A 20,460-nucleotide genomic window follows, 5' to 3' on the forward strand; every position below is an offset into this window, starting at 1 on the left:
TCGTGCATTGGTTGGGACGCGGGACAAAGAACTGAAAATCGGGACAGTCTCGATTTTATCAGGACGTCTGGTCACCCTAGGTGGGGGCGAGGCTGTGGTGGAGTTGGGGCTGAGGCCGCGGTGGGGCAGGGTTGGGGGGTGAGGCCATGGTGGAGTTTGGGGCTGGCTGTGGGGCAGGGGATGAGGCCACGGTTGCTGAGGTTGCTGGTGTCGCGCTTGCCTTGGCAGCTGGACCAGACGTCGGACTTCGAGGAGCGACGGCTGATCCGCACTGCCATGCGGGAGCTGCGCCAGAGGAAGAGAGGTAGCTGCTCATGGGACCCCGGGTCTTGGTGGCTGGGGGAGCCATGGGCTCACCCAAGGGCCTGTGTAGGCTGGGGGTGGGCACCTTGACCCTGGCAGCAGGCTGGCAGGGCTGTGGAATGGAAGCAGCAGACGGGGGGTCAGAGAGCCAGGAGCCGTGCTACCGAAACCTGAGCTGGCATGGGGACGTCTGGGCCCTACCCCAGGGAGGGGCTTGGCCATGGAGGCAGGCAGGCTCTGTAGCCTTTGCGGATCATTGTGTGTGAGTCTCTGCAGTGCCATAGCCATGGCGCCATCTGGCAAGGCAGCATCATGGGCGAGGAGCAGCAGGGGCCTGGCTGGGAGAACGTCCCCATCCCTCCTGCTGTGTCTCCGGCTCTGTCAGGGCAAGGAGTTCCCCACAGGGCCCTGACTCCTGGACCGTGGAGCAGAGGATGGACTGGGCTGGGCACCCCAGAGAGGCTGTGGTGGCTCCATGCCGGGCAGCATCCATCGCCCCCTGTGCCCTCATCTCCGCATTAACGCCATCGCCCGCGTGCATTTGCAGAGCAGCGGGACAAGGAGCGGGGCCAGCGGCTGCAGGAGATGAAGAACCAGGCCGCGGCGGGGAAGGCGGCCCAGGCCACCGAGACCACCACCCAGCAGAGCGCCCAGTCGGCTGATGGTTCAGCCCGCCACACACTCACCAAAACTGAGCGCCTCGTCCAGTCCAGTAAGGGGCCCTGCAAGGCCACTGAGCACTACCGCTTGATCTCTCAGCCTGGTCCCGCTCACACCCAGCACAGCCCGCTCTGTGCCACTCTAGCACTGGCCCCCTCTGCTGATCTCTTCTCTGTCACCCTGGCAGGGGCCCTCTCTGCTGATCTCTTCTCTGCCACCCTGGCACAGGGTTGTCTCTGGGTGCCTGCCAGTCTCTGCTGGCCTCTTCTCGATCATCTCCCAAGGCGCAGCCCCTGCTCTTGCAGTCTCTCTCTGTTTCTCTCTGCCTTCGCTGTCCCTGTGAAGACGGTGCTTGGCTGCCTGGGCTTCACTCTGAAAAAGGGCTCCTGGGCCCAGCCATCCAGGACAGCTGGCAGCCATGGGGCCTGGCTCCCCACCGCCGAGAGCATCCAGCATGCATGTGCTCTGCCTTGCTGTGAGTCTGCTGGGCTCTGGAGGTGCAGCCTCTGTGCCAAGAATTCCCTGCTTCCCAGGATGGCTCCAGGGACATGCCAGCTCAGGGAGAGCTGGAGTAGGCCAGTGTGGAGCCTGGGGCACAGGACTACACCAACCATGGGGCCTGCATGGGGAGCCCCCAGCGAGCACAGCCCATGGCATGGTGGGCATGGAGCCTTTGGAGTGGTCATGGGTCTGTAACTGGGCCCCTGGTTAAAGCTGGGCCTCCCTGGCTGGCTGGAGCCATCCCTGGCCTCACCTGTCCCTTCCTGCGCTTCCTCTACCTGCCAGCAGCCGCTGCCCAGGCTGGCATGAACTCAGGCGGCCAGCTCCTCCAGCAAGCCTTGCCCAAGGGGCTCTGTCCAGCACAGCCCCCTCCTCCCCCCAGGGCTGGGACTGTTCTCTCCCCCATTGGCCTGTGCACCCTGCCCTCAGCTGCACCTTCCTTCCTATGCCTGTGGCTCAAGGAGCCCTGGCTCTTACGGTTCCTTCCTGTTGCCACCTGCCTTTTAAGGCATACAAGGAAGCTTGGCCACATGGGCCCTTCCACCAACTGCTCTGGCTCCCGGCCAGGCCAGGCTCTGGCTGGGTGGCGCTCTCCTTGGAGAAGCCTGCCTTGGCTTCATACTGCCTCTGCTCCTTTCGTTCACTGCCACTGGCCTGTTCTCTTCAGGCTGGGGCAGAGCCTTCTCTGCATCTCCTGCCGCCAGGCTGGGCCTCCCTGCCTCTTTCTGCCCCGTACTCTGTGTTGTCTTTGGAGCCTGCTGCACACACGCCCATCAGCCTGGCCTTTGCGGAGCTTGCTGGCCTCGCTCAGCTGCCTCTCTGCAGCCATGCCGTCCGTCTGGCCCTGCCCTCTCCAGGGGCGGGTGCTGTAGGTGTTGGCCTCACCCCACCCTGGCTGACCCTTCTTTGTCTTTTCCTCCCTTTGCAGACGACGGCACCAGAACCTCCCGTATGACAACAGTGGAGTCGAGCTACACAAAGCGATCAGAGAGTAAGGGCCTTTTGCCCCCTTCTGGCCTGCTCTCCTGCCGCCTGGTGGCAATTCCCCCTTCCTCTGGGGGCACCTGCTTGCCCAATGGTGCTGGGCGCTCAGCCCCGGGGGAGGGGGGGGCAGGCACCCGCTTGCCCGTTGGCACTGAGCGCTCAGTCCTGGGATGGGCGGGAGGGGCAACCACTTGCCCGTTGGTGCTGGGCCCTGGTGGAAGCAGGCTGCAGCGCCTCTGGGCAGCGCCAGGCACAGGGAAAAGACAGCTCCCACTACCTCCCTCAGTGTCTGAGGTTCTTCTCCTTGCCTCTGCAGATGGCAGCACGTTCGTCCAGACCAAATCCTCCTACAGCTCCTCATCCAAGAAGGTGGGCAGGTGAGTGACCCCCTGCTGAATGGGCAGTGCCCTCTGGGAGAGCTCCTGTGCCCTGGGGAAGGTGGAGAAAGGCATGGCAGCTCAGTGTGGGCCGCTTGCCCCCCATGCTGGGATCCATGGGTGGCACAGGCCTTTACCCATTGTATTTCGGTGTCCTCAAAGGTCAGCGACCTTGGCTACTCTCCACCCCGCAGAGCAGCTGCTGTCACCCAGCCTGCTACCTGTCCTTCCAGCAGTCCTGCGGAGTGTCAGCCTTTGGGGGTCTTGTGATGTCCCATGTGGCGGAGTGTCCAGTGCACTGTTGGAGGGCCAGGAGAACCCGGTGCCTGTCACTTGGGGATCTCGGACCCCACTGATTTAAGGCTCCCACAACCCTGAGTAGTGTCGTCGCTGCCACATGAAGGCAGATTCTCCCCCCGGTTTGGGGGGCCCAACTGAGACCTCTGGGCCTGCATTCCTGGGCTGAGCACCCTCGCCTGCAGCTGAGTCTGGGGAGCTGCAGCTGCTCCTTCGGCCCCCCTGGGCAGAGTTGAAGAGATCCTTGCACCCCTTCCCCGGGTGCTGTTGGGACCTTGCTGAACAGAGACCTCCCTCCATGCTGAGTCTGTCTCTCTCCCTCTCCCAGCATCTTTGACCGCGAGGACGAGAGCAGCTCGCGCCAGGGCAGTCTGGCCGCTCTGGAGCGGCGCCAGGCTGAGAAGAAGAAGGAGCTGCTGAAGGCTCAGAGCCTGCCCAAGACGTCGGCCACACAGGCGCGGAAGGCCATGATCGAGAAGCTGGAGAAGGAGAGCGGGAGGTGAGGGCCCTGGGTGCGGCTGGGCTGGGGTGGGCCGATGCCGTGGGAAGTCAACCAACATGCTGTGTGTGCTCCCCGTAGCCCCTCGAGCCCGGCCATGTCGCGGGTCGCCGTGCAGCGCTCCTCGAGCTTCGGTGTCCCCAACGCCAACAGCATCAAGCAGATGTTGCTGGACTGGTGCAGAGCGAAGACCCGGGGCTATGAGGTCAGTGCCCCCCTTCCCCTGCAGCTCCTGGCCAGGCTGGGCCCACTCCCTGCCCCCCATCCTCTGGGGCTTGGGTTGCCAGGTCCGGAACACCCAGTTGAAAAGGGACCCTGAAGGCTCCGGTCAGCACCGCTGGCCAGGCTGTTTAAAGTCTGGTTGGTGGTGGTGCCGGTGCAGTGGAGCTGGCAGGCTCCCTGCCTGGCTCTGCGTGGTTCCCGGAAGTGGCTGGCATGTCCCACCTGCTCCTAGGCAGAGGGGCCACCGGGGGGCTCTGTGCGCTGCGCCTGCCTGCAGGCGCTGGCTCTCATTGGCTGGGAACTGTGTGGCCAATGGGAGCACAGAGCAGGGGCACAGAGCTACCTGGCCCTTCCACCTAGGAGCAGGAGGGACATGCCAGCCGCTTCCAGGAGCTGCCTGAAGTCAGCACTGCCCAGAGCCCACATCGGGACCCCCTCCCCTCCCCCCAGAGCCCCTGCCCCCCTTCCCACACACACACTGCAACCCCCTTCCCAAGCCCGGAGCTCCCTCCCACACCCTGAACCCCCCATTTCTGGCCTTACCCCGGAGCCTGCACCCCCAGCCCAGAGCCAGCCCTCCCACACCCCAACCACCTGCCTCAGCCTGGAGCCCCCCTCCTGCACCCCAAACCCATCAGCCTTGGCCCCACCCCAGAGCCTGCATCCCCAGTCGGAGCCCTCACCCCCTCCTGCACCTGGTGAAACTGAGCAGGTGAGCGAGAGTGGGAGAGAGCGAGTGACAGGAGGGAGGGTGAAGGAGGGAGTGGGGCAGGGCAAGGGTATTCAGTTTTCTGCAATTAGAAAGTTGGCAGTCCTATCAGGGCTCCTAGCAGCAGCAGGCCCTGCTCATCCCCACCCTCCTTCCCCTACAGCTCCTGGCCAGGCTGGCTTCTCCTTTCCCCTCCCCTTCACCCCGATTCCTGGCTGGATCAGGCCCTAGTCCCCACCCCGCTCCCCCATCCCCTTCGGCTCTTGGCCAGGGCCTGCTCTCCTCCCAGCCCCTAGCCAGGCTGGGGCCTGCTCCCTCTCCTGACCCTGCCTCTGTCCCACAGCACGTGGACATCCAGAACTTCTCCTCCAGCTGGAGCGACGGCATGGCCTTCTGTGCCCTCGTCCACAACTTCTTCCCCGAGGCCTTCGACTACACACAGCTGACGCCCCAGAACCGCCGCCGCAACTTTGAGGTGGCCTTCTCCTCGGCAGAGTACGTCCCCCTCCCCTCCCCACTGTGCAATGCGGGCCGGGGCTGGGTCCCTGCCTCGAGCTCAGCTCCATTGGGTCAGGAGCATGGCACTGCCCTGCTAAGGCTGGCGCAGGGAAGCAGCAAGTGCCCCTAGGGCTGCCTCTCCTCTGAGCTGAGCCAGCTCCCTGCTGCCCTGCCACGTGCTTGGGGCTCTCAGGCTGGCTCTGCTGCTTCCCAGCATGCCGTGCGTGGCTGCTCTGGCCTGACGCTGGGCAAAGCGACGTCCGTGCAGGTGCATAGGAAGCCAACGCAGCCCAGTGCTCAGTGCAGAGATGTTGGGCCAAACCCCTCTCGCCCCGTAACACTCAGAGCCCCAAGCATCGCTGAGATGGCCCCGGAGCAGCCTTCGCAAGGGACCGAATGATTCCCCAGAGAGCTCCTTCCCCATAACCGGCAGCCGCTGCCCCGCCATGCAGCTGAGCACCGACAGTGGCTGGCCTTCCCTGGCTAACCCTGGGCGCACGGAGCCCCTTCCCCTGCCTCCGTCCCCCTCTTCTAACTGCTTGAACGCTGGAGCAAAACCTGTGCAGGCTGAGGCCCCTCAAGCTGCCTGGGGCTTGACTGGCGTCGAGTAGGGAGGGGATGGTAAGGCTGGTGGGGGCCCTGGTGCGGTGCAGCGCTGCAGCCCGGGCGGCTGGGGGCTGGAGCCCGCCCCGAGGGTTGGGGCCTGCCCCGGGGGCTGGGGCGCTATTGCAGCTTCCTGAGCGCCCCCTTTTTGCTTCTGGTTTCCTGAGGTGCTGAGAAAAGGGAGCCGGTCCAGCTGGAGGCTGTCAGCCCCTTTCCTTCCTTCTGTCTCTCCATCCATCCACCCACCTATCCCTCCTTCCCTTCAGTGGCAGGCTAGTTCCTCCAGTGTCTCCGCAGGCTGGGGATGTGCGTGTGTGTGTTGGAGGGGATCTCCGAGTTCCCTTGGCCCGTGCAGGCTGCCCTGCCGGGGATGATGTCTGGGGGCCAGGTGGCCCCAGACGGAGCGTGGGTGCCAGCTCCCCAGGGCCCAAGTGCTCTTTTTTCCAGTCCGCACAGGGTACAGCAAACAGGTGCGTGTGCCTGGGACTTCCGCCTTCCTATTAATTAAACCTTTTGCCTTAACGGGGACCGGTGCGTGGACCATGAGAGCAATCGATCCCTCCGGCCTGGAAGCCAGGTGGCCCTTCCCCTTCCTCCCCCTCTAGCCCTCGGTGAGCTTCTTGCACCGATTCCAAGCGGAGCCAGGCAAGGAGGAGCTGGGCCTTCCCCTCTGCCACCCCATCTATATACGCAGCTATATAGAGAGCTGCTCCGCTCTGGAATCCGCTCCTCAACCACTGGTTGGCGCCAGAGCACTTCACTCCCTTCCTCTCCTCCTCTGTCTCACTCTGTTCTTCCGCTCTGGATCTCCTCACGCCTGGACCTCACGCTCCCGCACCTATGACTCCCCTGGCTGTGCTTGTGTAGCCCCGATTCCTGTTAGTCTCACAGTGCCATTAGTGCAGCGGTACCTGGGAATGCCCCCCCTCCGCATTACGCACCCTCCCCAGAGCATGTGTGAACTGGAGCGTTGTTATGGCACCAGGGGAATGTGAATTGGATTGATACGTTTCTCTTGTTCTCTCTCTCTCTTCCCCCCTCTCCCTCCCCCGGACTGGGCTGTGATCACTCGCTCCCCCTTTCCCCCCGCCCCCAGGAAGCACGCAGACTGTCCGCAGTTGCTCGACGTGGAGGACATGGTCCGGATGCGCGAGCCGGATTGGAAGTGTGTGTACACATACATTCAGGAGTTCTATCGCTGCCTGGTCCAGAAGGGGCTGGTAAAAACCAAAAAGTCGTAGCCTATTTACACCCCCGGGAGCGATGGTGAGAATCTTCCTCTCAATCTACCGTCCAGCCCCGGCTTGGCAGTGCCCTTGGCAGGAGGGGGCAGCGAGGGGCCTGGTTGTGCTGTGCTGAGTTGGGGGCTAGCGGGCAGGGCAGGGGTGAACCTGGCAAGGCCTGGGTGCATCTGTGCAGAAGGTGAGGGGAGAGGGGGTGAGTCCTGCCATCCGTGGGGTGAGGGTCCAGGGGGCATACCCCTCTTCCCAGAGAGCAGGCCAGATGTCAGGGTGCCAGACTGACTCTGACCTCAGCCAGGGCTGTCCAGAAACACTGCCAGAGTGTCAGCATCTAGAATGGGGACTGCGGAGGGGAAGAGGACATCGCACCCCAGCGTAAAACTCGGGCTGAGCCTTAGCCTTGGACCCTGGCCGGCTGCTCCCCGCCAGGAGGAGGGGTGCCCTGACGAGATTTCCTTCCCCAGCTCTCTGAGCCCGGGATCTGGGGCAGGGGTGGCTGTTCCGAACTGCTGCTTTAATTACACTTCCCACTGTGCTGGAGCAGCCTGTGGCTGGATCGAGGGCTGGCAGAGTGGCTCCCTCCATGCCCCATTGCTCATGCTTGAGTTGGGTTGGCTCCCCTCTGGCAAGGCCAGGGGGCCAGTGAACTCCTGGGCCTGGTGCTTCCTCAGTCTTTGTGTCCCGCAAGAGCAGAGTTCTCGTCCCCAGCACCCGCTCCCAGCCCCCGGCCCAGGGCAGTGAGGCTGCGGGGCTGAGCAGAGGCTGAGCCGGGGATCAGGCGAGGTGAGCGAGCCCTCCCGCTGCAAAGTCCCTCCTAGTCATATATGGGCAGGCAATGGGAGCAGGGAGCCTGGAAAGTGTGACTCAGGCACGTCCATCACGCTGCTCCTTGTTAGTGTTTGGGCCTGTCTGGGGGCATCTCTGCTCCTGCTGGAGCCTCCCCGGCACGCGGGCCCCGTGCTGCGCTGAGCACGTTGCAGGTTCAGCTATGTCTTTATAAGGGCAGGGATTCTCCTGAGGCTGCCTCAAGCTTTTCCATCACAAACCCAGCCGGGCCTGTGCCTGAGTGCCCCGTGGTGGGGAGGGGGGGAACCAGCTGCCTGGGGCTGCATTTCCAGAGGCGCTGGAAGCAAGGGGAGCAGCAGGTGCTGGCCGGGGTCACCTAGGCGCCAAGCCGGCCAGAGCCAGGAGGGCCCCCCAGGCTGGAGATGTCACTGCAGTGATCGCCCGCTCTCTGCTGCAGCGCAGGACTCAGTGCATTGAAAGAACCGTACGGGGCCTTGGCCTGGAGCAGGATGGGACAGCATCACCACAGCTGTATGAGTGGGGAGCTGCAGGGCAGAGGGCCCCTGGCGTAAAGTGGGCAGGGATGGGGGGGCAGAAGCCCTTACCCCCAGCACCGGTGCTCTGTGCTGAGTGCCCAGCAGACCCTGTGCCAGTCTTGGCTCCCACATCCCCTCTCCATGCCCGTGCTGGTGGAAGCAAGCAGGCACTGTTGAGGGAGGGGAGCAGGAGGTGCCTGCCCCCTCCTGGCACTTTCGGCCAAATGCCTGGAAGCCGCTGGCCAGCAAGCCCCTTTCACTCCCAGCGCCAGCGGTCCTGGCAGGGGGTGCCGAGCTGGGTGTGGCAGAGGGCTGGGTACCCTGTGTACACCGAGCCCGCGCCCCCCTTCTGGGTGTACAGCCCTGCCCGCATGCTGAGCCCTCCCTTTGTGCAGATCAGCAGGTGGGGGCGGGACCAGGAGGCTGGGGTGGGAAGCCCGGACTGCAGGGCCGTGGGGCAGCCAGCTCAGCACAGGTTCTTGTGTGGGCCCCAGCTGGCTGCTGTGTCCCTGGCTGAGGGGGAGCCGGGCTCTGCAGCTGGGTGCAGTCGTGCACAGCCGCTCCCCTCTGTTCTGTCGCAAGCCGGCGTCCCTTCACTTCTTGTCCCAGCAGTGCAGGCCCCGAGTCCATCTCAGCAGCCCACAACTGACTGGCCGCCCCGCCCCGGCGGCCTGGGCTGGCAGAATAACACACTGCAAGGGGTGCATGCTGGGAACTGTCGGCAGCAAACGGCTGGTGGTTGGAGCTCTGCCATGGCTCACTGTGTGACCTTGGGCAAGCGGTGCCTCGGTTTCCCCACCTGCAGAGGTGGGAGGATGCTGAAGGGGCTAATCAGTGGCTGGGCAGCACGTGGAGCTTCCTGGCTGGAAGGTTTCTGGGTGGTCTCAGTCCTGCGGCCCAGCTCCCTGCACTGTGCAGGAAGAGGGTGGGCTGGTTGGGGGGGTGAGGCTCCTCCCTCTAAGGCTTTCTGGGGCTGAGCTTGGGGGAGGGGGCTGGTACCTACTCTCTGCGGGGTGCTGTTGTTTTAATGCTGCAGGTGAGAGGTACTCTGCTGCCAGCAGCAGGCGCTCCCCTGCCTCTGTGAGGGGAGTCAGGCATGGGCTCTCTGATGCCCTGGGGGCAGGTCCCTCCCCCTGCAGGGCTAGCTGCGGGGATTTCCTGCTCTGGGCTCTGCCCCGGGCCTGAGCAGTGCAGGGAAGGCCTGGCCCCTGGCTCCTAGGAAATCAGCCACTTGCTGACAGGGCGCCTGCCCTGGGCACCAGGGGTGTGGTCAGCTGGGCTTTGCCTCAGCCCCTGCCAGGGAGCTGGCTGGGCCAAGCACCTCCAGGCTGTGCTGCGCACATGCTGGTGGCATGGGCCAGGCTCTCCCAGCCTCCAGGCCGTGCCCTCGCTGCTCAGTGCTAAGGGGCGCCAGTGCCCAGACAGACGGGTGGGAAGGGGGCTTTGGTGTTGTGGGGCTTTTTCCCAGTGAATGGATGGGGTCCTGGGTTCTGGCTACACAGCAGCCTGCTGCTGTACCTCCAGCTGCCACCGCTGGGCGCTGTTCCTTCCTGCTGCCAGGAGTCTCCCAGCCTGCTGCCCCATGCCCTCAGAGCACCGGGGGCCCAGGCCTGTTCAGCAGAAGGGGCTGATGTCTGGGGCTAGAGGGATCCTTTGTCCCCCTCCACCACTCCCACATAGGGATCTCACAGCACTTCACAGGCACAAGCCACCTGGGCCCTCGGTCTCACCTCAGCACACACCAGGCCTGTGAACTGCCGCTGGCTGCACGGGAAGTCTGGGCCAGCACTGGGGAGGGGGAGGGGGATGCTGGCTCCAGGTTGTGCTCACCCCACCAGCCCTTGCTCCCTCTGCAGTTGGGATGTCAGATGGGCCTGAGTGGACTTGAAGGCACAGATCTCCCCTGAGTGTGAGCTGGGCAAGGCGTGGCACTGGGTTACCACGTCAACTCCATTCCTTCAGGCCTGCCCCTCCTGTGCTCCGGGCAGGGCTGCTCTCTGCTGGGGGGCTTGGCATCTCTGCAGAGCCCCAGTGCTCCCCCACTATTGCCTCATGATTTAGCCACATGCCCCATTAAAATCCACTCCCCCCATTCCAGTCCCAGGTAGCAGAGCCTGGCCAGCCGGCGGGGAAGCTGCCACCTCCCCTTACCTGCACTGCTTGCAACAGCTGCTGTGGCCCTGTGGCTAGTGCCAATGGCTCCCAGCAGAATCTGACTCCGGGAGCCTGTGCTGGGGCTCTGGGCCAACAGGGTCCTGCTGGGTGCAGAGTCTGCGCCATGCCCAGCCTGGTCTGTCTGTCCACACTGCTACAACATCATCTGTCTCTGCTGCAGCCTCTCCTGGGGAGGTGAGAGGCGCTATGTGCCCGTGCGGCCGGTGAGGGGCTGGTACAGCACTCGTAATCGTGCTGCTGTTACACATGTTCCGGTGCTGCAGGTCGCACCCCAGCAAGCCCAGGCCTGCCTGGGCTCCGGCCTGCCTGGGCTCCCACCCGCCAGCATCCTTCCCAGAGCAGGAGGACTGAATGGGCTCTGGGGCCTGAGCAGCCATGGAGAGCACCTGGCTGGGCCTCAGTGAGGTGTATGGATTGGCAGTGTGGGATGTGCCTGCCTCTGCCCATGCAGTACCTAGTCTGCCCGTCTGCGCCCACTCACTCCCCTAGCTTGTATCCCAGCAGGTCTTAAAATCCTGCTGGGACACCAGGGGCGAGCCTCAACCCAGGGCTGATGGAGTCGCAGCCTCTGCTGGGGAGCTGCAAAGAAATTGGCTTCTTGGGCCTGGGAGAGGAGGGTGAGTCTGGGAAGGCTGGAGTGTACCCATAGGCCCCAGGCAGCATGGCATAGGCCTGGCATGCAGGCCAGCAGGCAGCCAGCTGCCCTGGTTACCAATGGGGTAGTCTGCAATCAGGAGTGTTGGGGGGCAGACCAGCAGCCTCCTCAGCCACCGTTGACTTCCAGAGCTGGGGAAGTGGGAGGGGTGGGGAAGCAGTGCCTGAGGCCTTTGGAGGCCTTGGGCTACCCTGGACCTAACCCTGCGATCTACCCAAGCCCTCAGCCTGCGGACATGAGGATAGGAGTTGAGGGCACTAGCCGGATCAGGCTCTTTGCCCAGGGCACCTGCTGCGGTGGGATGATTGTGCACGGGGGGGGCGCTGATAGGTTGGGCCTGTGGAGAAAGGAACTCGCCCATCCTGGGGCGAAGGGGCCATGGTGGCGCAGCAGGGCATGCAATGGGGGCACAGGCTGGTGGCAGGTCCTGCTGCTGTGTTCTCAGCTGGGCACAGCCTGCCCTTGGCCACAGGGTGGGAGGGGATGAGGGAGCACAGGGAGGAAGTGTGGAGGAGGAGGCTCTTGTGCGTGGAGGGGGCGAGTGCCGACATGCAGCTCAAACATAGGGCAAGTCCTGAGGGGTGTGTGGTCAGGGGCTCATGCAAACATCTGCCCTTATTCTGGGTGCCTGCCACCCCCATGCTGGTGCTGGAGCTAAAGCTGCAGGCTGCCCCGTTCCTGTCAGGGGGGCCAGAGGAGAGAGGAGGCTGCCATGGGACCCAAGGGGTGGGAACTGAGGAGGGAGACAGGTCAGCGACAGGGAGGGGTGGCATGTCAGCTCCCCAGATGGGTTGGGGGGGGGCTCCCCTTTCTGTGGGCATATCCCAAGCACAGGTTCACACACAGGCTGAGGGCACGGCCCCCTCTGGGCACCACAGGCTGGAGGTGAGCCGAGAGGCCAGGGGTGTGTGGGATGGCCTGGGGCTCTGTGAGCACAGCTGCCCTCAAGTCAGGGCCAAAGTTTAAAGGCAACGGGCCCTAGCCTTGGGCCTGCAGCTGAGCAGGAGGCCCCTGGAGCCAGGCAGCTGAGGTGAGTGGGCATGGGGCCAGGTCACAGCTCAGGTGGAGAGGAGCAGGGGTGGGGATGTGGGGGGGGGAGGCAAGGAGGGCTGTGAGGAGAGAGCGGGATATATGGCAGGTGCCAGCTGTGGGGGTGATGGGGCCAAGGCCCTGGCTGGCTGGTGAGGGCCAAGGTTCTGGGCAGTGGGTCGTGTGGGCAGGACCTAGGGAGAAGCTGGGCTGGTGGGCACACCACCCGCCTGGGCGTGCATTTGTCTGAGATGTTTACCTGAAAGGAGAGGCTGATGCACCAGGGTTACCCATGCCAGCTGGGCCCAGAGGGCTGCTGGTTGTGGAGGGAGCCCTGGGTGGTGGGCTAGTGCCTGTGAGCGGGGGGCCAGGCAGGATCTGAGCAAGGCCTGGAGCTTGGGGGCTGGGACCAGGCATGTGTGGGGTTTCAGCAGAGGGGAGGCTGGGTGAGCAGTGGGGCTGCATGGGCTCTTGGCAGGGCAGGGTCTGGCCTGCAGGAGGCAGTCATGCCTGTGGTCCTGTGTACCATGCTCATTGCCCTCTCCCTGCAGGATGCTGGTTGACTGCATGCCCCTGGTGGAGGTGGAAGACATGATGATCATGGGGAAGAGGCCGGACTCCAAGTGCGTCTTCACTTACGTGCAGTCCCTCTACAACCACCTGCGGCGCCATGAGTTACGCTTGCGGCAGAAAGAGTTCTAGAGCCCCCCCGTCCTGCTCCCCCCCCACCCCCCGTCCTGGGCACGGCTGCAGAGTAAATAGACCCACACTGCCCCTGCAGGGACCCAGGTGTGCAGAGGGGGTGCTGCCCACCCCCAGCAGACCTGCCCAGCCACCAGGCTGCCCACCCCCAGCAGACCTGCCCAGCCACCAGGCTGCCCCGCAGGGCCTGGGTGAGGCTGAGACTGGTCCTGCATTGTCTGTGCTCTGCCCCCTGGCCATGCTGCGAGCTCCCTCAATCTTCTCCATGGCAAGCTGAGCCCCCATGGTCCCTGGCCTGGTCCCCCTGCCAGCTTGGCTCTCACCCCTCTGCCCTGTGCTTTATATTGTTTTAAGTTATTCATTTTAAAGGAATTGTTTTTATGCTGTGCAATACCCCCGACCCCACTTGGGCTGGGAGAGCCCTGTGTACGTCTCAGGCTGGCTGTTTGGGCCTGTGTGCTGCGTAGTGGCAATGGGCTGGCATGGTGCTGTAGACACCTGGCCCAGGGGTTTGTCACTGGAGTTACATGGGCGGGTGAGTGAGTGTCCCCCACTGCCCTGCTTCCTCCAGGGCTTGAGGCCTGGGTAGCTGGTCTCTGTGTGTGTGGGAGGGGGGGGGTTCGCTGCCCTTGGGGGGAGTTGCCCTCCTTGGCACTCCAGAAGGGTGCTGCTCACACTCCTGCTTGCAACCCTCTCCCTTGGGGACCTCCACACTCAGCACTGTGCCCACAGCTGGGGGCAGTTCCCACATTGGCACGCTGCTGCCCTACTGCTCACCCCCACCCCTAGGAGGCACCGCCATTGCTGGGACCCACATTCCCTTTGCCCTGGGGAGATGGACTGGAACCCGGTGAGGGGGTGGGCTCCTGGGGCAGGCCTTTCCCAGTGGGGCAGCCCCCCGGGGCTTGGCTTGGCACCTCCCACTTGTTTCCTTAGCCCTCCGACCTGGCTCTGGGCCCTTTGCACCAAGTGCCACTAGCCAATTGTGTAACCATTCCTACACCCCCATAGACACTTGTATCAGCACCAGCCAGACAATAAAGTTCTGTTATACAGGGCCTGGCCTCTGCTCCTTGCCTGCCCTGGGCAGAGGGCTGGCTGTGGTGGTGTAGTGGGGCCCTTTTCCCACTGCCCTGGCTCTGCAGGCTGCCTGGGTTAGCACTGCTACTGTCCCCCTGCGTGGGGGGAGGCATGGGGCCTGCACACAGTGTGCCTTCCTCTCCTTTAGGGGAAGGGCCCTGCACGCTCTCATCTGCAGCTCTGCCCAGTTCCGGCCTGGCCAGCTCCTTTCCCTGCCAGCAGGCAGGTGTGGGTGGCCCCAGTCCCTCTGCCCTGCTCCCCTCTCCACCACCAGCTTGCCTGTGATAGCCCTACCCCCTATTTTCCACCCCCTCTCCCACCCCCGTGGCTATGACTGCAAAGTAGATCCCGGTGGGATGAGAGGGAGGGGGCCTCCTGGAACAACCAGCAGGGCTGTAGTCTAGGGGTAGGAGGTCCTTCCGCCTGCACCATCCCACTGCCCCATTGGTGTCCAGGTTCCTGCAGGGGCCAAGTGTGGGGTATGGGGGGCTTCTGAAGCCATGCTGCACCTGAGGAGGCTGCACTGTTTCTGGGGTGTCTTAATGCTGGGTGTATTCCTGGCTGAGCCACACTCCCATCCCCTCTGCTCTGGCTCTCAGCTCAGACACTCGTCCTCCCCCTCCTCACTGGCTAAAGCCCATGGCCGAGATCCCCAGCCCAGGCTGGGAGAGCATCTCCCAGTGCAGAGGGAGTGGAGCTGTGTAGTTAGCAAGACTGCTGTCCAGTTCCCGGTGAGGAGCACTCTGCAAGGCTCCCCAACCCATTTCCTGGACATAAGGCAGACCCCACCTCGGCCCCTGGCTCTTCTGCAGGCCTGCTCTGTCAATCAGCAAGGGCCCTGGCCTTGCCCCATGGCCAGCCTCAGCAAGGGGGCTTTCCTCCCCTGCAGCTGGGGAGCCAGCAGGGGGCAGCTGGGTCCAGGCAGCCAGGACAAGCCCCTAAAAGCCACAGGTCTGGTCTCAGCCCTGCCCCTTGGAGCCACCAGCCACAGCCTGACTACAGTGCTGGTTTCCCCGCAACCTCCACCCAGAGCCCTCGTCTGTGCTGACAGGGGGTGGGGGTGGTGTTTGCTGTAATGAGCTGGGAGGGGCTGTGCCGCTTCCCCCCACAAGCTGGGCCAGCCTGCGAGGACCACCAGCCGCTCCCATCCCCCACTGGCTACAGCTGTGCTGGGCCAGCCAGCTGCATGGGACAGGGTCCTCCTAATGCACCCGTGGGATAGGGCTCTGACAGACCCGCCCAGGAAGAAGATGACACACTGCAACTCGTGGGGTGAAGGGGCCTTTATTCCAGCTCTGGACACAAGCCCTTGGACCACAGCACAGATGGCAGGGAGCCTGCCCACGCTGCCCAGCATGCAGCGACCCCGGGCCCTCTGGGACTCAGCTCATCCACCCTCAGCACCCAGAGCTTTCAGCTGAGGGCTTCATTCTGTCCCTGCAGGCAGGGGGCACTGACGCACAGCACAGAAGCACTAGCAGGTTGGTCTGGGTGCCACGGGACTGCCTGTTAACAGCCATGGGGCTGGGCAGCTGACCCAGGGCTGGTATAGAACATACTGTGTTCATATTGTGGGGGGCAGAAGCTGTGTCACACCTACCAGTGAGGTGGGTGTACAGTCCATACGCTCCGAGCATGCACACCCACCCCCCCATGTACACTCATTCCACAGGCACACACCCCCATGCACACTTTTGGCTATAGATCTGGGTGTTCCTGGTTGTCAGGCTTCCTGGGGGGCTTGCTCTTGGCTGCGGGAGCTGGTGGGGAGGGTGTTCCAGGGCCCTGCTCCTTCGTTTGCAGGGTGGGCAGAGGCCTGGCTGGGGCGAGCTGGAACTCCTCAGGCACTGGGGCATCAGGTGCCTCCTTGCGGTAGAATCCCAGCTCCTGCACCAGCTGGTTAATCTCCTCCCGACTCATGTCACTCAGGGGAATTCTCTGCAAAAAGACAGGGATTGCAGTGCCGGATGACCAGCAGCCCCGGCCCAGCACCGACTGGCCTGCTGCTAGTCACAGCTGGGCCAGCAACTCATGCCCCTGCAGGCTCAGCTCCCTCCCACAGCTAGGACCAGGGCTCCTGTCCGTCCAGCACCATGGGCGCCTACGGCTGGGCCTGCACAGGCAGGCAGCCTCCCACTGGCTTTATAAGCTGACTGTAGAACGCATCCCCTGCTGGGACAAGCAGCCGGGAGCTCCCCTGCAGCCAGAGCTCCCACCCTGCTCCCCGCAGTGCCCCCTGCTGGGAGAGGCTGGGACAAAAGTTCCCAGGAGCACCCCTCCTTCCCCACACCCACCCAGCCCTTACTTCCAGCTCCTCGTATCTGAAGCTGAGCAGCACAAGCTCAGGGTCGGCTCCGGGGAGATGCTTCATCACCAGGTTGTGGCTGGAAGGTGCCCTTAAGGATCCTGGCAGTGAGGAGGCAGGGCCCTGGCCTGGCATCAGCATCCCACTGATCATGGCCTGGGTGACTCGGGCCTGGGGGAGTCCCATGCCTGGAAGTTGCAGGGTCCTCTGTGTCCGCTGGGCTGGGAGAGCAGGGCATGGGCCCCTGGCTGACGTGATACTCCCTGGGCTAGCTCCTGGGATGACACCAGCCCTAGCACAGTGTCCAGCAGGGCCTGGGGGCTGGGGAAGCAGGGGGCTGGGGCTCTGGCCCCAGACGTGGTGGGAGGCAGTTTGGGGTTTAGCCTCCAGCAGGTGGCTGAGCATCTGCCTCTGGGGTACAGCATCTCTGCTTCCCCTCCCCCCCAGACACAGGGACTTGATGCTATTTCTGAGGGTAAAGGGAGCTTGATCTCATATCCCCCATCCCCCGCAGCCCTGGACACCAGCCAGCTGTCCCCAGAAGCCACCACCGCATCCCACAGTGCTGGGCAGGTTAGTGGCAAACGGTCATCAGGCTCCAAAGTCAACATCCAATTGGGGTGAATGGGAGCTCTTGGCACAGGCTGTCTGCAGACTCTGTCTGCACCACAGACCCACTGATATGCACAGGGGTTCACAGCCCTGCAGGCTGCAAATGTGAGCTTGGATCTTGGAGCCAAATCCTGGGTTTGCCATCCCCCTCCCCATCCACAGCCTGGCCCAGCCCTGGAGCAGAAAAGGATACTACAGAGGGATGTCCTCGGTGACAAAGGCCTTCACCTGGAAGGGAGCAGAGATGAGTGCTGCCCCCGAGACACACACCCCAAAGGGGCCAGGAGGGCTCCCCCACACCGCAGAACCCCCAGGGAAAGCAGGAGGCTGCATGAGACCTGTGCACCTGCCCATCCTGCCAGAGCTGCCCTTACCCCTGTGGGGGAGGGCTTGCCCCACCACCCTGGCAGAGGGGTTTGGCAAAGCACGGTGATAGGCCTGGCACCAGCATGAGCAGTACCTGGGGGAGGAAGGACCCCAGGAGGAGGCCAAGGGGGTGTCCCAGTCCCCTGCATAGCAGCCCAGTGGAGGGGGTGGAGCTCGTTCCCTGTGTCCCCGGCCAGGGCATGGCAGCACTCACCTCCTTCAGGCGGCTGAGCCATCATCCTCCGCAGGTCTGAAGGAAAGGGAGAGCACAGGGAGTGAGAGCTGCCCCCAGCCCCTCACGCCAGCCCCTAACCCCACTGCAATCTCCCCACTATCCCCCCTGCAATTGCACCAGCAACCGCATCGCCCTGCAGCCCCACCTGTAACCTGCTTCCCCAGCCCCACGTGCCCTTTGCCCCCAGTAATCCCTTTTATAACTGCCTCAATCTGGCTTCAACCCTCCCCCATCCCCTTGCACCCACTCCATCCCCACCACCCCTCTGTAGGGCACTTCCCCAGATCCCAAGGCCCCACCCTGCCCTCTACTCCATCTCACTGACCCCCACCCAGACCCAGCTGGTCCTTCTATGGTCCCCATCAGCAGAGTATCTGAGCTCCTCCCAGTCTGTAATGGGTTGGGGCTGGGCAGGGCTTACACCCCCAGGTCAGACAGTGAATTGCCAGGGTCCCACAAGGAGCCTGTGGCAGAGCAGGGGTCCCCAAGTTCTTGGCCCCAGCCATGGGGTCACCCTTCCTCTCCTCCCCTGGGCATGGTGGACTGCTCCTAGTTGGACCCGGCCCCTCCCCGCCTGCCCCTGCCCCACATTGGGCTCCGCCAGGTCTCCAGGGCCAGGTCGCCAGGAGAAGCAGAATGCCTGGTTGCCATGGTAATGAAGCACACATCAGGTTGTCCTAGTAACAGGTCACATTAATGGTTTCCAGGGGAACTCACAGGGATGCTCCATCCCCTCCCCAAAGCAGAGTTTGGGGGTTCATCCCTGCTTGGGCTATGCCTCTCCCCACCTTCCACTGGTGTGTGGTCTCCACCCAGCTGCTCCACTGACTGCTGCTCACGGATAAATGGAACCCCTGCCCCAGGTGATCCACACACACACACCCGCCATTCCCCAGCTTCCCTGCGACCTGGGGACCCCTCTCTGGGATCGGGGGGCGGGGGGGGAAGCCGATGGCCACCTGCCCCTGGTTAATTGCTGGGTGGATGTTGGACCCAGTGGGTAGCTCCTCTCCCACACAGTCTGGGGCGCTCAGATCGCAGTTCTGGTTCAAGCCCATCTCCCCGCAGAAGGATTTGGGGTACCCCGCCCAGGGGGTTAGGCAGACCCCCGCGGCACAGGGAGGGGCAGGCTCTGGGTCCAGCTGGGCTCTCACTCCTGCCCCTGCTGCCTCCGGCCCGGCCCGTGCTCCTCGCCCCAGGCAGCAGCCTGGCTTCGTTGCTCGGTGTGAGCGACCGGCTGCGGGCGGTCCTGCTCCAGCCCCCCGGGATCAGCCTCCCCCAACCCCGGCTACGCGGGTTCCAAGCACTGCCACAGCAGCCTGCTCACGGGGTCCCCCTGGCTGGGGCGCGGAGAGCCTGGGGAGAGGGCTGCCCCAAGACACGGGCCGGGGAGGCAGGACGCCCCTCCCCGCGTCTTGCCTGAACACCCCAGGTCCCTGCAGGACGCTCTCCATATCCCCAGGGCTCGGCCTGCCCCCCGATCCCCCCAGCGCCCAGCCTGCCCCCCGATCCCCCCCAGCGCCCGGCCTGACCCCCGATCCCCCCCAGGGCCCGGCCTGCCCCCCGATCCTCCCAGGGCTCGGCCTGCCCCCCGATCCTCCCAGCGCCCGGCCTGCCCCCCGATCCCCCCAGGGCTCGGCCTGCCCCCGATCGCCCCACGCCCCGCTTGGCTCCCCGAGCCCCCGCCGTTACCTCCACCTTGCCCCGGGCCAGCCCCTGCAGCTTCCCCCAGTCCGGCTCGTAGGCGCGCAGCGGCGCCAGCAGCAGAACCAGGAGCAGGCGGCTCATGGGGCCGGGCGTGCAGGGGGCTCGGAGCGGAGCCTGCTGCTGGGGCCGCTGCCACGTAGGTGGGAGGGCGGCGGTGCAAGCTGGGAGCCCCGCCTGTCCGGCCGCGAGGGGGGGCTCCGGCGCCTCCCTATGGCACCGTGGCTCGCTGGGCATGGGGCTGGGGGACAGAGCGGGCCCCTAGGCACTGACAGCCCCCGGCTGGAGCTGGGGGGAGGCACCGCTTCCCTCCCCACTCCCCCATGTTAACTCAGGGGCATAAGCACAGGGGACCTGCTGCTTCCTTTCTGCACCTACAAGCAGCTGTATGGAAACTTTTTAAAGACACCATAATAGAGGCTCAATTTAAATGTATACCCCAAATTACCAACCATAGTCGGAGAACCAAAAAAGTGGGATGGAGGCAAAACCACAACGTAAGAGAAGCAGCGAGAGGCAAAAGGCCTCCTTTGCAAAGTGGAAGTTAAATCCTAGCGAGGAAGGAGCATAAACTTGGGCAAATGAGATGTAAAAATATCATTAGGAAAGGCCAAAAAAGACTTTGAAGAACAGCTAGCCAAAGACTCCAAGAGTAATCATAAACATATTTTTAATTATATCAGCAGCAGGAAGCTGCCAAACAACCAGTGGGGTGACTGGACGATTGAGATGCTAAAGGAGCACTCAGGGACGATAAGGCCATTGCGGAGAAACTTAATGAATTCTTTGCATCAGTCTTCATGGCTGAGGATGTGAGGGAGATTCCCACACCTGAGCCATTCTTTTTAGGTGACAAATCTGAGGCACTGGCCCGGGTTGAGGTGACATTAAAGGAGGTTTGGGAACAAACTGATAAACAGTAATAAGTCACTAGGACCGGACAGGATTCACCCAAGAGTTCTGAAGGAACTGTAATGATGCTGGCTTTGGTGGGATCCAACTGAGAGTACTAATTTGGACAAATTGCTTAAAGCAGGGCAGTTACAGCCCAAGGCTGGGGTTCCTTTGCACACCAAGGCAAACCAAACCAGCCAAAAAGAGAAGACTTCGGTTTCACCCCACTGGCTAACCATAAGTCACATAAGCAATTCCCTCAGACACTCCAGCTTCCCAGTATCATCACCAATGCCATGTGTTATGAGGATGTCTGGTTATGAAAACCAATACCCCAGTAAAAGAAAAAAGGTTTTCTTGATCCCAAAGGACCAAGCCCCAGACCCAGGTCAATATACAAATCAGATCTTACCCACAAATCACGCTGTTGCCAATCCTTTAGAATCTAAAGGTTTATTCATATAAGGAAAAAGATAGAGATGAGAGC

General features: G+C 63.3%; 2 protein-coding genes across 5 annotated transcripts in view; one reads left to right on the forward strand and one right to left on the reverse strand.

The window, feature by feature from the left end:
* The window catches only part of SMTN (smoothelin), a 52,792-nt gene extending 38,957 nt beyond the window's left edge, over positions 1–13,835 (forward strand). For 2 of the 4 annotated variants that reach the window (XM_073313650.1, XM_073313653.1), the window contains 8 exons: positions 229–304; positions 851–1,015; positions 2,393–2,455; positions 2,765–2,825; positions 3,451–3,621; positions 3,703–3,826; positions 4,896–5,047; positions 12,627–13,835. In XM_073313650.1, coding sequence (XP_073169751.1) covers positions 229–304; positions 851–1,015; positions 2,393–2,455; positions 2,765–2,825; positions 3,451–3,621; positions 3,703–3,826; positions 4,896–5,047; positions 12,627–12,777 — 963 coding nt within the window. In that variant the 3' untranslated portion in view covers positions 12,778–13,835. Of the gene's footprint in view, positions 1–228; positions 305–850; positions 1,016–2,392; positions 2,456–2,764; positions 2,826–3,450; positions 3,622–3,702; positions 3,827–4,895; positions 5,048–6,749; positions 6,920–12,626 lie in introns of all 4 variants that reach the window. The other 2 variants (XM_073313652.1, XM_073313654.1) reach the window with 2 other exon arrangements.
* A 1,290-nt stretch (positions 13,836–15,125) lies between these two features.
* On the reverse strand, positions 15,126–19,331 carry SELENOM (selenoprotein M). The gene is made up of 5 exons (XM_073313655.1): positions 19,068–19,331; positions 17,355–17,390; positions 16,968–17,002; positions 16,163–16,241; positions 15,126–15,795 (listed from the first exon to the last, which is right to left on the reverse strand). Exons 1-5 carry the CDS (start codon positions 19,314–19,316, stop codon positions 15,556–15,558), a joined length of 639 nt encoding a protein of 212 aa, XP_073169756.1. The 5' UTR covers positions 19,317–19,331; the 3' UTR covers positions 15,126–15,555.
* Between the last annotated feature and the right edge of the window lie 1,129 nt (positions 19,332–20,460).

The sequence above is a fragment of the Lepidochelys kempii genome, chromosome 15, assembly GCF_965140265.1.
Source record: "Lepidochelys kempii isolate rLepKem1 chromosome 15, rLepKem1.hap2, whole genome shotgun sequence".
NCBI lineage: Eukaryota > Metazoa > Chordata > Testudines > Cheloniidae > Lepidochelys > Lepidochelys kempii.